Source organism: Buteo buteo, chromosome 23 (genome assembly GCF_964188355.1).
Source record: "Buteo buteo chromosome 23, bButBut1.hap1.1, whole genome shotgun sequence".
NCBI classification, from domain to species: domain Eukaryota; kingdom Metazoa; phylum Chordata; class Aves; order Accipitriformes; family Accipitridae; genus Buteo; species Buteo buteo.
In genome coordinates this window covers 5,137,321-5,150,433 of record NC_134193.1, presented here as the reverse complement: position 1 = coordinate 5,150,433, position 13,113 = coordinate 5,137,321, and the positions used below count along the sequence as shown (strand labels likewise).

The following is a 13,113-nucleotide window of genomic DNA, read 5'->3' as shown; positions in this document are numbered from 1 at the left end:
ATGCAGTTTTCAGCCTTTCAAACCCTTTCTGAGTCGTGGATGTGGGTGAAGAGAGGGACTGAACTGCAGTGGGGTGGTTCTGGTGGCCTTGTGGACTTCTTTGGGGGTTTATTTAATATATTTGGTGAAAGGAGGAGGAGGAGGAGATGTTATCAAGTGACTTTGGCCATTGCAGCAGGATGTGCTGCCCACCTCACCCTTCCAAAACTGCTTTAGGGGAGCAGAGGGGGTCGGTGCAGTGACAACGGTGGCAACCAGGACACCCCGAGGCTCCGGGAGCCCCAGTGCCCCACAGGGCCAGAGTGACAGCAACCCCGCTGTTAAATCACAAAAGAATTAACGAACTCCTCTGTGGGCACGAGTGGCTGCATCGCACCGGGGCCACCGCAGTGGGGTTAGTCATTCCTGGGTTATTTTTATTTTTGCTGTTGGTTTGGTTTTTTTTTTCCTTCGAAATATGAAAGACCCTTTCAATGGTCACTGCTCCACTGCAACTGCCCCAAAGCAATAATCCCCCCCGCCACCTCCAAATCCCTACAACAGCTTTTGTGCATCAAAGCAGCTGCTTTCAGACACCAACCAAGTGACAAACAGCTCAGCCCACAGATGTCGAGCTTCCAAACAGGCTGGGAGCCGGGTGGCAGGAGGGGTAAATCCACAGCTGGGATCAATCAGGACAGACTTTTCCAACCGACGCATCTTGGGGACAAACCTCAGCCCCCTTTGCCAGCGCTCACCCAGCCCGCAGCCCCTAACAGAGCCCCGAAGAAGCTCTGGAGCAGCACGGATTGAGGAGGGAAAACACGGGTGAGCAGCTGCCTCCCGATTTCGGCAAGGACTGGCCCGGGGGAACGTGCAGAGCAATAAATAATTGGTTCATTAAGAGCAGGGCTCGCCCCAGATGCGGTCAAAGGGACAGTGAGAGACAAGCGGGGACAGGGATGGGAGAGGACCTGCCAAGAGGAAAGCTGTAGGCAAGTGGACCACATTTAGTCCTGGCAGCTCCAGGTCTTCGAGAGGATGAAGATGGGGATGAAGGCATGGGGAGGTGACAGCGAAGAGCCGGTGGCAGGGCTGGAAAGGGAGAGAGGCTTGGGGAGGAAGAAGAGGGATGACCGCTGGCAGCGGTCACCTGTCGCTGGGGGTCCTGTCTGGCCACGTGGAGATGCCAGGGGGACAAACCCACTGGTGACATCCACCTGGCCATCGTCCCCAGCCGTGCCTGTCTGCGAAGCTTGGGGAATGCAGGTGGCAGTGAAGGGGGGGTGGCAGGATGGGGTTGCCCCCCCAGGATCCGCAACCTGCTCCCTGGGGAGGGTCTCCCGCAGCATCCCAGCGGGACGAGCACATGCGGAGAGAAAGAGCCAAAAGCACCTGAAGGGACTTGGAAGCACAAAGCTTCCCCAGAGCTGGGGAGGGATGGCTCTCCCTCCACAGATCTCCACACCTGGAAGAGTGATTTTGGGGCTGAGCGGAGGGGCAGCTCCCCTCTCCTCCCAGCATGCCCCCCCCCCCCAAACCCTGCCTCGGGAATTGCCCCCGGTCTCCCCCCAGGGTCTCAATTCATCCCTGAGCCCCTGCAGGGAAGCAAAATGGTTTGTGACAAGCAGGTGATGGGGCTGAGTTTTGCATCCTCCTTGCAATGGGGTTTGAACAACCCTCAAACCATGAAGGATCAGCCCAAAAGCACACAGCCACCCCAGCCACTCCATCTCCTCCATGGACGGACCGAGACACCTCGAACCCCCTTGCAAAAACTCACCCCATCACACGCCGAGCAGGAGAGGCACCATCTTCCCCTGCCCCTGAACAGGGGGTGTTATCGGGGATAAATGCGGCAGAAAAGGTTGCAAGACCTGAAAACGCCATCCTGCCGGTCAGTGGCAGCCCAGGGCTGGGTTTGCTTTGGGTGGATGGTTTTTCTTTTGTTATAAATGCACATTCTCATTTCTCAGGCAGGTATAAATATTGTCGTTTCTAGTAGAAAAAAAACACTTCCCTCTAAATAATATAAAGAAGACTCAAATGATTGCACTTAATACATATGAAAAAGGTAGAAAGTAGGATATCCTAGTGCACAAACATTTACTCCTGCTCTTCACAAAGCTTGCTTTTCCGAGTTACTCTTTGGCAGAGCTTGTAAGAAAGTCTGGTTTCTTGGCACAAGTGTCTGGGGTGGGGTTAAAAAAAAAAAAAACCAAACCCGGCTGAAAGTCCTTCTCCTTTGCTCCCTGTTTTCTCCCGTGCAGCCAGACATTGTTCTCCGGGAACGTGGCTTGGCTGTGCTTTCCTCCCAGCGCCAGCGCGGCTCTCCAGCGGGACGGCCACTGGAGCCACCACGGTTGCCGTTCGCTGGCGTGCTTTGCCGATCTCTCCTTTGAATTTTCTTTTTAATCAAGTATGCTTTTTTAAATTCTTTTCCCCCGATCTCTGCAAAGCGATGCCGATACCCACGACCCAGGCGCTGCGATAAATACGGCGTTATCTTCTTGCACTCCTCTGTGAAAGGGCTCGGTGGGGCTGCAGCCGGTACCAGCTCCATGGGCTGGAAGGACAATGACCCCCCTGATGTCCCGGGCTGCTGGTGGCACCGGGGAACGGGGACAGACCTGGCATAAAGGAAACCAAAGGGAGGACAGAGGATGGCGAAAGGAACGGTGCTTCTGTTTCCTAAAACGAAGAAGCTGCTTCGGAAGAGAGGAGCGGCTTCGCCGGCAGCTGGATGAGACCGGAGAATCCCCCCCCAGCTCGGGGCACGGCTCTGTGGGGAGCGGCGGAGAAATCGTGGGGGGACGTCTGCGGGGCGAGAGGTGGCAGTCCTGCCGGAGCCGAACGGAGGAAGGAGAAAATCGGAAAGGAGAAGGAAGGGAGAAGAGGGTTTCCTTGGCTGCGGGGCGGCCTGGGGGCGGCGGGGGTGCGGGGGGCTATTTGTAAGGCCGGAGGAAGCTGGAGACTTTGGAGCGGAGGAGCTTGATGAAGGAGCGGGGTAGCATCTCCTTGTGTTTCTCCGTGTACTTGAAGTAGTTCTGGGGGTGCGCCAGCACGTCGAAGAAAGCTTTGATAAGCTTCTTGTCCTGCGGGGAAGCCAAGCCGGAGGGAGGGTCACCATCTCACCCTGTGCTCCCCCGTGGCGGCTCCGAACCGAAGCCACGAGCGCAGGGAGGGCACGGGGGCACATCCGAAGGGAAGGATGCTCCTGCATGCCAGCATCCCCCGGGCAGCGAGGACCGGGTGGGGACACGCTCACCTTGAGGATCTCCTGGTGGTTTTCGGAGGCGTAGAGCCTGCCGTCCCGAACGATGTCCTCCACCAGCTGCTCATAGTCCTCTGCAACACCCAGCCGAAAAACACAGTCAGGGCATGAGCTGTCACTTGTCCCCAAACCTCTGGTCCCCATCCCTGAGTCTGCTCCCCCCCAAATACATGGGAGGTGTGAATTGGGGGTGACCTGGGTACCGCGCTGGTCGGGGAGGCACCGGCACACCGGGATGGCGTCCGCCTGTGCCCTGTGCTCACCGTCGTAGGTGACGTAGGGGATCTGGAAGCCCCGGGCACTGTTGGCTTCGCTGGTTTTGAAGTTGATCCACAGTTTCCGAGACCGGGCGGTGAAGGCGATGGGCCTCTCGTAGGTCTGGCATGTCTCGTAGGTGGTGATGGAAGATGGGGAGGCTGTGGGGAATGGCGAGGGGATATGTGATGCTGGATGCCCGTCTGCAGAGCTACCCCCAGCCTTACTGTGCTTAAATGCTCAGGGCGAAGAGGGGCACCAGGGATGGGGGTCGTCCGTGTTCGACAAGGCTGAGTCCCCCCCAACCCTCATGTTACATACCAGGGATGTTGTCATTCCTTCCTTGCTCTGGAAAGCTCCAAATGGGGCTTTTTTTACCCCCAGAAAGGAGTGCTGAGACCTGGGTGTGCAACCCAGCCCACGCTTAGCCCATGCACATCCCCCTGATCCAGCAAGACACCAGGGCAGCAGGGCGATACCAATCCCCCCGCTCACCCAATTCCCAAAAATCCCCTCCTGCCACGCGGGGACGCAGCTTCGTCCCTTTGCACAGGGCAGCTCTGCCAAATCCCAGCCTTTTCCTCCCCCGGCTTCTCCCGTGAGCTCCGCAGCACGCTCGGTTACCTACAGTTTTTCCGCATGACCAAGACGTCGCCGCACTCGTCCTCAGAGGGGAGGAAGATCTCCGGCACCACGATGAGGATCTTGCGCTTGGGCGGCGGGTTGATGTTCCAGGTACACTCGACGTTGGCAGGGTAATTCCCCGGGTAGTTGGGGGACTCGATGTAGCCCGTGTACTCGCCCAGCTCCCCCCCGCATTGCCGATCTGCAAGGCATGGAGAGGCGGTTCAACTGGGAACCAGTGGCACGGGCACTGGGACAGGGGGAGGTTTACTGGGCAAGGGGGGGAGTGCTCTATTAGCACTGCTCCGTGCATCCCCCCCATGCCTGCCTGCATGCATAAAGCACAGAAATGACCCAAAACTTTATTTTAAGAGACTTTTAGATACTTTTGAGGAAAGACCCCAATTCATGCCATGCCTGTCCCCCCCCTCCACTGCACCCCAGCTCGCCTACTTTTGCACTGGGACACGGAGGTAGAGCCGTCAAAGTCGGTGGTGGTGTTGCCAGGACAGGCGATGCAGTAATTCTGCCGAAAATCGGGCTGGTAGGTGCCCACGGCGCAGCGGATGCAGCGGTGGACGCTCGTGTTGTAGTAGTGCCCAGGGGAGCACTGGACTGGGGGGGGGACGGATGGTCAGAGAGCAAAGGGGGCTGCGTCAGCCACCGGCACAGCCCCGCTGGGTGCCCCCATCCCCAGGGACCGGCTCCGACCTACCTTTGGTGTCACAGTCCTGGAAGGAGAGGGCTCCCTCGTGGCGGGTGGTCAGCCCCCCGCCGCAGGGGAAGCAGAGTGCCCGACCCACCTCGGGCTGGTAGGACCCACGGGGACACGGCTGGCAGGGCTTGAAGCCATCGGCTGAGTGCTGGCCGGGGGGACACTGACCTGCGGGCACAGGCATCGCTCAGTTCTGGCATCCTGCATGCCCAGAGCTCGCCCACCCCATGGCCCTGGCTCCTCTCCCTCCCCAGCCTTGGTAGCATCAATATATCCAGAGCAAGCGTTGCCCTTCCTGCGGTGCGCCTCTAATTGATAAATGCCCAAAATAGCAACTTCTGTGGGTCCTGGGGATGCTCAGGGTTTTCCCCTCTTCTGGATGCGGGCTGACAGCTGATGGTTGAGGTTGCAGCCCTGGACATCCCCCGAGTGTGCCTCCCAGCCCCTCTCCGTGCCTCCCCCTTACCCGTGCAGCCGGTGATGTTGGTGGCTCCCACCGGTCCGAAAGCATCACCGCGGGGACACAGGTCACAGGAGAGCTGCCCTTCCTTCTCCTGGTAGGTGCCGGGGGGGCAGGGGACGCACTGCTCCGTCTGGCCGTGGTAATACGTTCCCTGCGAGCAGCTAACTGAGAGCCGGGGGGGGACGTCAGTGATGCGGTGGGTGGGAGGTTGTCACTGCCGGGGGGGACGCGGACGGTCCCCCCGCCCCGGGCACCCCACGATGCTCCTTACCACACTTGCCACCCAGGCGCTGCTGGCCCGGCCCGCAGCTCTCCTGCCGCTCCGGGGCCACGCTCAGCTTCCTTGCCACCTCGTACTCCATCCCCGCAAAGCGGAGCAGGAACCGCTCCTGGTTGATGGATTTCTTCAGGGCTTTGATGGCCGACTTCAGCTTTTTCTCCACTCTCTGTCGCAGGCAGTGCAGGTTGCAGCTGGCTGGGGGTGCGGGGGGGGAATGGGGGTGCAGGGGGAAAAAGGGATGCAGTGAGAAAGGAGGGATGGAGAGGGAAACCCAGCAGGATTAAAACCACCTCCCACATGCTCAGCTGCAAGAGCTGCCCAACACATCCCAATCCGGTGCGGGGTGAGGACTGGTTCGGCTCTCCTTGCTGCATGGGGATGGCACCGTCCCCCTGGTCCCACCATCGGCCATCCCCCTGGTCCCACCACCCCTGCCTGCACCCGAGACGGGCCAAGCCAGTGCCGTGCCCACCTGTGATCTCCTCCGGCTTGATCTCCGCCTCGAACTCCAGCGTGATGCGCGTCACCTCCTTGTTGGAGGAGTTGCGAGCCCGGCGGCCTTTCCCCTTCTTGGACGAGTCGCACTTGAGGTTGACGAAGGCGACCTGGCAGTCGGAGCAAGGTGCCGAACCGCCTGCGCCTGGGGGGACATGTAGTCAGCACCCCATCCCTCCTGGGGGGACGGGCATCCCTGCCACCCCCCTGCCATCAGACCTCACCTTGCGCCCCAGCCTTCCCGGCCTCATCCTGCTTGCCCTTGGCCCGCGGGTGCAGGTGGCACTTGGCATCCTTGATCTTGAAGGAAGCCTTTTGCTTGATTGGCGCAGCGACAGTCTCTAAAAGAATAGGCGGGTGCTCAACAACCCCGGCGTGAGGCAGCCTGGCTAGCGGTGGCCATGGGCAACCTGGGAGCCCCCTTACCGAGGCACTGCTGGCTGCCATTGGTGGGTCTCTGCTGGCCGCCCTGCCGCAGGACGGGGGTCCCACAGCTCACCGTGTAGCTGCTGTCGGATTCTGCGGGAAGGAGGAACGGGGGTCAGGGGATGCTGGAGCGGCTGCCCGGTCCCCACGATGTTCTGCCGGGGTGATGCAGGGAGGCACAGCTGCGCCGCGGGGGGATGATGCCCAGCATCCCACCATGGCTATCCTGCACCAGGGACCCATCCCATGGGTCTACACCCAACGATGAGCCCTCCCGAGCAGCCACCTCCCTCCCTTATCCCAGCCACTACTTGGGTGCTCTGCACCCCAGCCATGCAGCCACTCCTCTCCCCCTCCAGTTTGGGTCATGCAGGGAAATGGGGACTCCCCCTGCCCGTGCCGGTGGTGGCACCGGCGCCGATACCTGGCAGAAAGTGGGCCTTGGAAGCGCAGGTGAGGGCACAGCTGTCCTTCTTGCCCGTCTTGTTGCAGGTGAGGGTGGCCCGCGGCGGCACCGAACCTGGCAGGCATTTCACCAGCTCTGAGGGACACGCGCCGGCTGGTGACGACAAGCAGGGATGCCTGTGGCTGGCACAGCCCAGGGCCCCGCGAGGGACCCCTGCACTCTCCCAGGTCACAGGGGGATTCAGCGGAGAGGAGACCGTGCCAGAGCACGGCACAGGGACCCTGGATGAGCATCCCAACCCCCCCAGCTCCTCCTTGGATGTGAGATGTGACTGCTGGGATTTCAATTTTTTTTGGGGGGGGTTAGTCTGTCCTCAGTGAAGAGGAGGCAGTCGAGTACTAGGGCATAGCCAGAGCCAAGAAAACAGCCCCCGGCCCCTTTAGGGACATTTACTGGTGCAAAAGCTCACAGCCAGCCCCAAGCATAGTTGAAAAGGCAACGAGATGACCAAGGTCAGAGGGAGCAGGGCAACACCTTACAACACGTCTCATCCAGACCCATGCGGGATGGACATGGGGCCCCAGCCAAAAGCAGCCCACCCTGGAGCATCGCTGCACCGGGATGCCCCAAAACCTCTGTGCTCCCCCTGCCCTGACCTTAATCCCAACAGCCCCAAGTGTCGGAGGGGCCGCGGGGCATCGGGAGCATCCCCAGCCATCGCGTGTCCTGCCCCGACGTACCTATACAGTCCTTTTTGTTCCAGTGCAGCTTGCAGCCGGCGGGACAGGTACACTGGTAGCTGCCGGGCGTGTTGATGCAGCCAAATTTGCAGCCCCCTCGGTTGATGCTGCATTCGTCGATGTCTGCGGGGAAGAAGGGAGAGGAGGTGGGCGAGGGGCAGCCGGACCCCCCGCCCCAGGCTCCGACACCGAATCGCTGCATTGTCTCAGGGCTGTGATTTTGGACGGATAAATTGCATGACCCATGCCCAGCTGGAGATGGGGGACGTACACCCCAGGGCACTTCAGCCGTGCCTCCTCCCTGCAGCCACGGGGACAAGGGAAACCCCGACTCTCGGTGTCCCCAAGGGCCGGGTGGTGACGGGTGCAGCCCACCCAGGCTGAGCCCGGCCCCGGCCCCGCGGCGGGCTGGGGAGCTGTGGGGGGCAGCAGACGGAGCCGACATGGAAGCACTTAGCAGCCGAATTCAAAAGGCAGCTGCTCAGCAGCTCCGGCCCCTCTCTCCGCAGCGGGGACCCTCCGCCCCAGCCCGAAACTGGGGGTCAATCCTCCAGGTCTGGCATGAAGCAGGGGTGGAGATGGGGAGCGGTCAGCGATGGAGCTGCCCCCCAAACACCCGTCCCTGCCCGGCTCCCCCTTATTGGGAGCACCGGTGGGAGCCAGCGATCCCTCCGCCGTGGGGTCACACCGAGAGCATCCCCGGGTCCACGCTGGCTCACGGCGGCTGCGTGTTTCGGGAGCAGGAGGAGGGTCGCCCACCCTCGCCGGCCAGGCAGCGTCGGAGCACCCGGCCTCGTGCCACCGTCTCCCTGGGCCGACGGCACCGCTGCCGCGACACGCTCCAGCAACCCTCCCCAAAGCGTGTTTCATCTGCCTCCCCGCTTCCCGGGGCGCTGCACGCCCCCGCCCTTGGGAGCTATCTGCCTTGTGAAACTTAAATCAAACCCTTTTGATGTTTCCCTTCCCACCCCGTCCCAGCTCCCTGCCAAAAACGCCGGGGATTTCTCCCTCTCTCCCGCTGCAGACAAGTCGCAAATTGTTCCTGTCGCTCCGTTTGAAGTTGCAGACACCAGCGTCTGGCTGCGAGCCCCCTCCCTGCCTGGCCCCAGCTCGGGGTACGTGGGGAACCCACCGGGTGAGCGGTATCCTCAAGGGTCCCACAGCAACCGTGCCGTGGGGCTGCCCCATCCCTGGGTGCCCCATGTGCCTCCCTGGGACCCAAACCCGGTGGGGTGATGGGCTCCTCCTGCCAGCATCCAGCCGGCCCTACCTCCGCAGTGGGTGAGCCCGTAGAGCGTGTAGCCCTTGTTGCAGAGGCACTGGAAGCTACCGGGGGTGTTGATGCAGAGGTGGTCACAGGTCCGGTCGAAGGAGCACTCGTCGATATCTGGAGGAAAGGCAAGGGGGGAAGGTGAGGGCTGGTGCAGCGGAGGGGCAGCCCCCGGCACAAGGGCTGTCCCCTTCCTGCTCCACCTGCTCCAGCAAGCTGGGGGCTGCACTGGGATGCTCCAGGGATCCAGCACGGGATGCTTCAGGGATCCAGCACTGGGATGCTCCAGGGACCCTGCACTGGGATGCTCTGGGATGCAGCACTGGGATGCTCTGGGGACCCAGCACCAGATTGCTCTGGGGATCCAGCACCGGGATGCGCCGGAACACTATGCTCCCATCCTGCCTGCCTCCAAGCTCCCTCTTCGCCCACTCCAGCTGCTGCTACATGGAAGCAGCAGCCCACTGTCCCAGCATCTCCCCCTGCCCTAAGCTCCTGCAGCCCCTCTGCATCTCAAACGGGCCAAACAGGGCCAGCACCGTGCCCTTGGCACGGGGTGGCTGTGAGAGCCCCTGGCTGTGGCCCAGCCAGGGCACTGCCCCGTGCCAGGGAGAGATGCTGCGTGGGCAGATCCTGCCCCGGGGATGGTGCCAGCGATGTCTGCTCAGCCCCGCGGGGCACCTCGCCGGGGCAGGGAGGCCCTGGCTGGGTGGGTGAACCCACCCTGGCGGGTTTGAGCATCATTTCATTGGCTTCATTAAGTTAATTGCCGTGCTCACGTCAAACTCCCAAGAGCGTGGAACCTGGACGGAGATGAAAGCGGTCGCAGCCCCGGAGCGCACCAGCCCCCTCCTTCCCCGGCCGCGCGCTTTTGGGAGGCAACACTTGGGCTCACACACACCCGCCGTGTCGGCCTCGGCCGCGGGCTGGGGGGGCAGAGCCCCGTGCTCCCCGCGGGGATGGCCCAGTGACCTGCCAGGTCGTTTAAACCTGCTGGGTTTAGGTGGGGTGCGCAGGAGGACTTCGGGACAGGGAGAAAAAGGTGGGAAAAGCAGCGCAGAGCAGCCAGCTCCCTCCGGAGCAAGCTGGATGCATCTTCCTGCTCCCCTCCTGCCCTCCGACAGATGGGGAAAGGAGGAATGCTTTTACAAAAGCCACTGAAATCCTTGCTCTGCCTCGATGGTTTGCAAAAAATGGTGCATCCCCGAGCAGGGCACGATCCAGCCCCTGCCACGGGGTGGCTGGCGGCGGGGGAAGAGGCAAGGCAGGACACGTCCTGCTGCTCTTCCCGTTATCCAGCCCAGGAAAACGGTGTCCTCTCGAGAGGGAAGCAAGCAGCCAGTGCATCAGTGTGTGCACTTTAGCAGGGAGCTACAGTCGTGCTGCTGCAGGATTGCTAGCAAAAACTTTGTGCAATAAAGTGGAGAAGCTTGGGAGAAGCCCAGAAGTGCCAGGCTGGGTGCTGAGCTCAGGATGCCCTCCCAGGACTCATGGGGTGCTGGTGGGGTCCCCAGTCCCCTGCCACGGGTGGTCCAGAGCAGAGCCGACAGCTCTGGGCTCAGGGTGTGCTCGCTGCCAGGGCTGCCGGCAGGGACGCTCCCTGTGCCTGGACAGAGCTGCATCCCAGCTCATGGGGCTGCCGGGAACATCATGACCGTCATCCCAGCCCTGAGTAAGGCCAGAGGATTTCACCTGGCATCTGCCTAATTGCTGGCTTTAATTCTGCCGCGAGAAGAGCCCAGAAATCCCCAACTCGGGAGCAGGGCTGGGATGGCAGCCCAGCTCTGCAGATCAAAGGGCTAAGCCTCAGACCAGAACCCAAATCCAACACTAATCCCCCGAAGGATCTACGCGGTGCAGAGGAAAGCAAAAAGGAATGAATAACCGGGCCAGCGCTCCTCCAGCAGCAGCTGTGGGAGGGCTGAGAAACGCCGGAGGGCAGGGAGAGGTGATGTCCCCGGGCAGGGCAGGGTGCCAGGGTCTCGCTGCCCCTTACCTTGGCAGTTCCTCTCGTTGATGAGCAGTTTGTAGCCCTTCTTGCAGCTGCACTCAAAGCTGCCCACCGTGTTCCTGCAGATGTGGTCGCAGCCGCCGTTGTTGAGCCGGCACTCGTCGATGTCTGGTGGGGACAGGGGACACGGCGTCGTACCCCGGCTGGGCTGCTCGGCTGGGAGAGCGGGGTGCTCCCCTCCGGACCCCATCCCCACCAAGAGCCGGCAAACGGAGGAAACGCTTCGGGCTCTGATGGTCACCGGAGGAATGTGGCTGCTGGTTTTATCTGGGTGTATTTGGGGAGCTGATGCATGACACTGGGGAAGGCCAGGGCTCCTGGGCTCAGCTCCTCTTGGAAGTTGTGCAAAAGGCTTAATTTCTGCAGGTCTCAGCATCCCCCGGAGCAGAGCCGGGGCCAGGGTCTCTGAAAGAGCCTCGCAGCTCAGGGAAAGCACCAGATCAGAGTCTGCAGAGTCACAGGTTTGGGCTGGGGGCTACTTTTGGGGACCAGGAGCAGCAGGACGAAAGAGCAAAGCAGGAGGGGACACTCCCTCCTTCAAAAACAGCCGCTTGACAAAATAAATACTTTTCAACCCTCACCTCTCTGCTTGCCATCTCCTTCCTGCCATAAACAAAGCTAAAAATGACAATTACTGCGAAGAGCCCCAACAACTTGGAAAGAGGCTGGGACTTGGTTATTTGGTTGGGTTTTTTTCCTTTTTCCACTAATCACAAAATTTACTGCTAGGAAATGACCTGTAAAATGGAAGGAGACCAGGAAGAGGCAGCCGCCTTCCCCATCCCTCCATCCCCCAGCTGCCAGCGCCAGGGCGGCAGCTCTGCCTCTCTGGGGCTGGGGCTTTCTTTTTATGACTGCAAAGGAGCGAGCTGTAAACCAGCCCGCAGCCGTAATAAAACCCCCAGACACAGGGGACGTGGCTCTGGGTTATTGCACGTTCCTGGAAACTGCAGAACTGGAGAAGGGAGGGGGTATGTTCTGATAAAATAACAGGGGGCAAGGGGTTTCTGGAAGCAGTCAGCAGGTAGACAGGCAGCCGGCAGTGGGACAGGCCTGCCTTTCAACCGGGGTCAAGTTCCCAGAGCTGCCAAAAGACACAACGCAGGCATCGGCCAGCCCCGGGGTCGCGGCGTCCCCTTGCCCGTGGGGGTGGCAGGTTTGGGTGGCTGGGGTAACCAGTCCGGACTGTTCCCCCTTGCAGAGGCAGGTAGATGGGGATGTCGGTGAGTGCGTGCAGAGGCACGTGGCATCCCATAGTGTCCTCCCCGAAGTGGGACACAGTGCTTGGACCCATCTGGACAGTGACTGCAGAGAGACTTATGCATCTCAAATTCCCAGAGTGGGTATGGATTTCCTGCACGCCTAGCCCTTACCCATGGGGAAACTGAGGCAGCGGGGTGGAGCAAGGTGGGATGGGACCCTCCAGCCCCACAAGTACCACGCCATCACCTCTGACTTGACCTGACTCCCCTTTCCTCCTCCCCATAGGCTTCCCGGGGGAGCAGGGCCGACCGCGGTGCCTTTAGCAAGGCGGCTGAGTTCTCGTGCCTGGGGGTGATCCCCGTTCCCATCCCACGGGTGCAAACACCAAGCAAGCCAAGGCTGTGGCCAACGTCAAGCCGAGCTAAAACTGCACCTTTTCTAAGGGCACCGAAGACACAAGGGGGGGTCTGAGGCACCCACGGGCGAACACCCCGGCCCCACTCGCACTCACTCACCTTTGCACGTCTTCCTGTCGGGCTGGAGCATGAAGCCCATGGGGCAGCTGCAGTGCACGCCCGTGGCCGCGTCGTGACACTTGCTGTCGCAGCCCCCGTTGTTCACAGCACACGTCTCTGCACGGAGAGGGGAGAGAGTGGCCGGGGTGATGGACCAGTGTTTAAAAGTCAGGGGGGGTCAAGCCACCCAGATGTCCCCATGCCACCCAAACATCCCCATGCCACCCAGTTGTCCCCACACCACAGCCTGGGAGAGGCAGCAGGTACAAACCTCCCTGCAGAGCCCACCAAAACCGCCCTTGGCTTTTCACACAGCTGTTAACAAGGTCACAGAGCCCCCCAAATTAATAAACACCCCAGATACAGAATGCGAGGGCCGGGGAGGGTAAGGCATTAATGCTTGGCGATCCCGCAGCATCTTCTGCCTCTGCAGATGACCCAGCGCTTGTTGCCTTCC

At 61.1% G+C, this 13,113-nt stretch overlaps 1 protein-coding gene across 2 annotated transcripts in view; it reads right to left on the bottom strand.

Annotated features, from left to right (window-relative positions):
- Positions 1-1,541: 1,541 nt before the first annotated feature.
- Positions 1,542-13,113, bottom strand: part of SCUBE3 (signal peptide, CUB domain and EGF like domain containing 3) — a 37,237-nt gene continuing 25,665 nt past the window's right edge. The window contains exons 8-23 of one of the 2 annotated variants that reach the window (XM_075055346.1): positions 12,657-12,773; positions 10,924-11,046; positions 8,928-9,044; positions 7,658-7,780; positions 6,936-7,070; positions 6,512-6,604; positions 6,310-6,426; positions 6,063-6,230; positions 5,582-5,785; positions 5,314-5,475; positions 4,848-5,015; positions 4,586-4,747; positions 4,137-4,334; positions 3,517-3,669; positions 3,248-3,327; positions 1,542-3,074 (exon numbers count right to left, since the gene is read on the bottom strand). In XM_075055346.1, coding sequence (XP_074911447.1) covers positions 2,925-3,074; positions 3,248-3,327; positions 3,517-3,669; positions 4,137-4,334; positions 4,586-4,747; positions 4,848-5,015; positions 5,314-5,475; positions 5,582-5,785; positions 6,063-6,230; positions 6,310-6,426; positions 6,512-6,604; positions 6,936-7,070; positions 7,658-7,780; positions 8,928-9,044; positions 10,924-11,046; positions 12,657-12,773 — 2,270 coding nt within the window. In that variant the 3' untranslated portion in view covers positions 1,542-2,924. The remainder of the gene's footprint in view (positions 3,075-3,247; positions 3,328-3,516; positions 3,670-4,136; positions 4,335-4,585; positions 4,748-4,847; positions 5,016-5,313; positions 5,476-5,581; positions 5,786-6,062; positions 6,231-6,309; positions 6,427-6,511; positions 6,605-6,935; positions 7,071-7,657; positions 7,781-8,927; positions 9,045-10,923; positions 11,047-12,656; positions 12,774-13,113) is intronic. The other variant, XM_075055347.1, reaches the window with a different exon arrangement.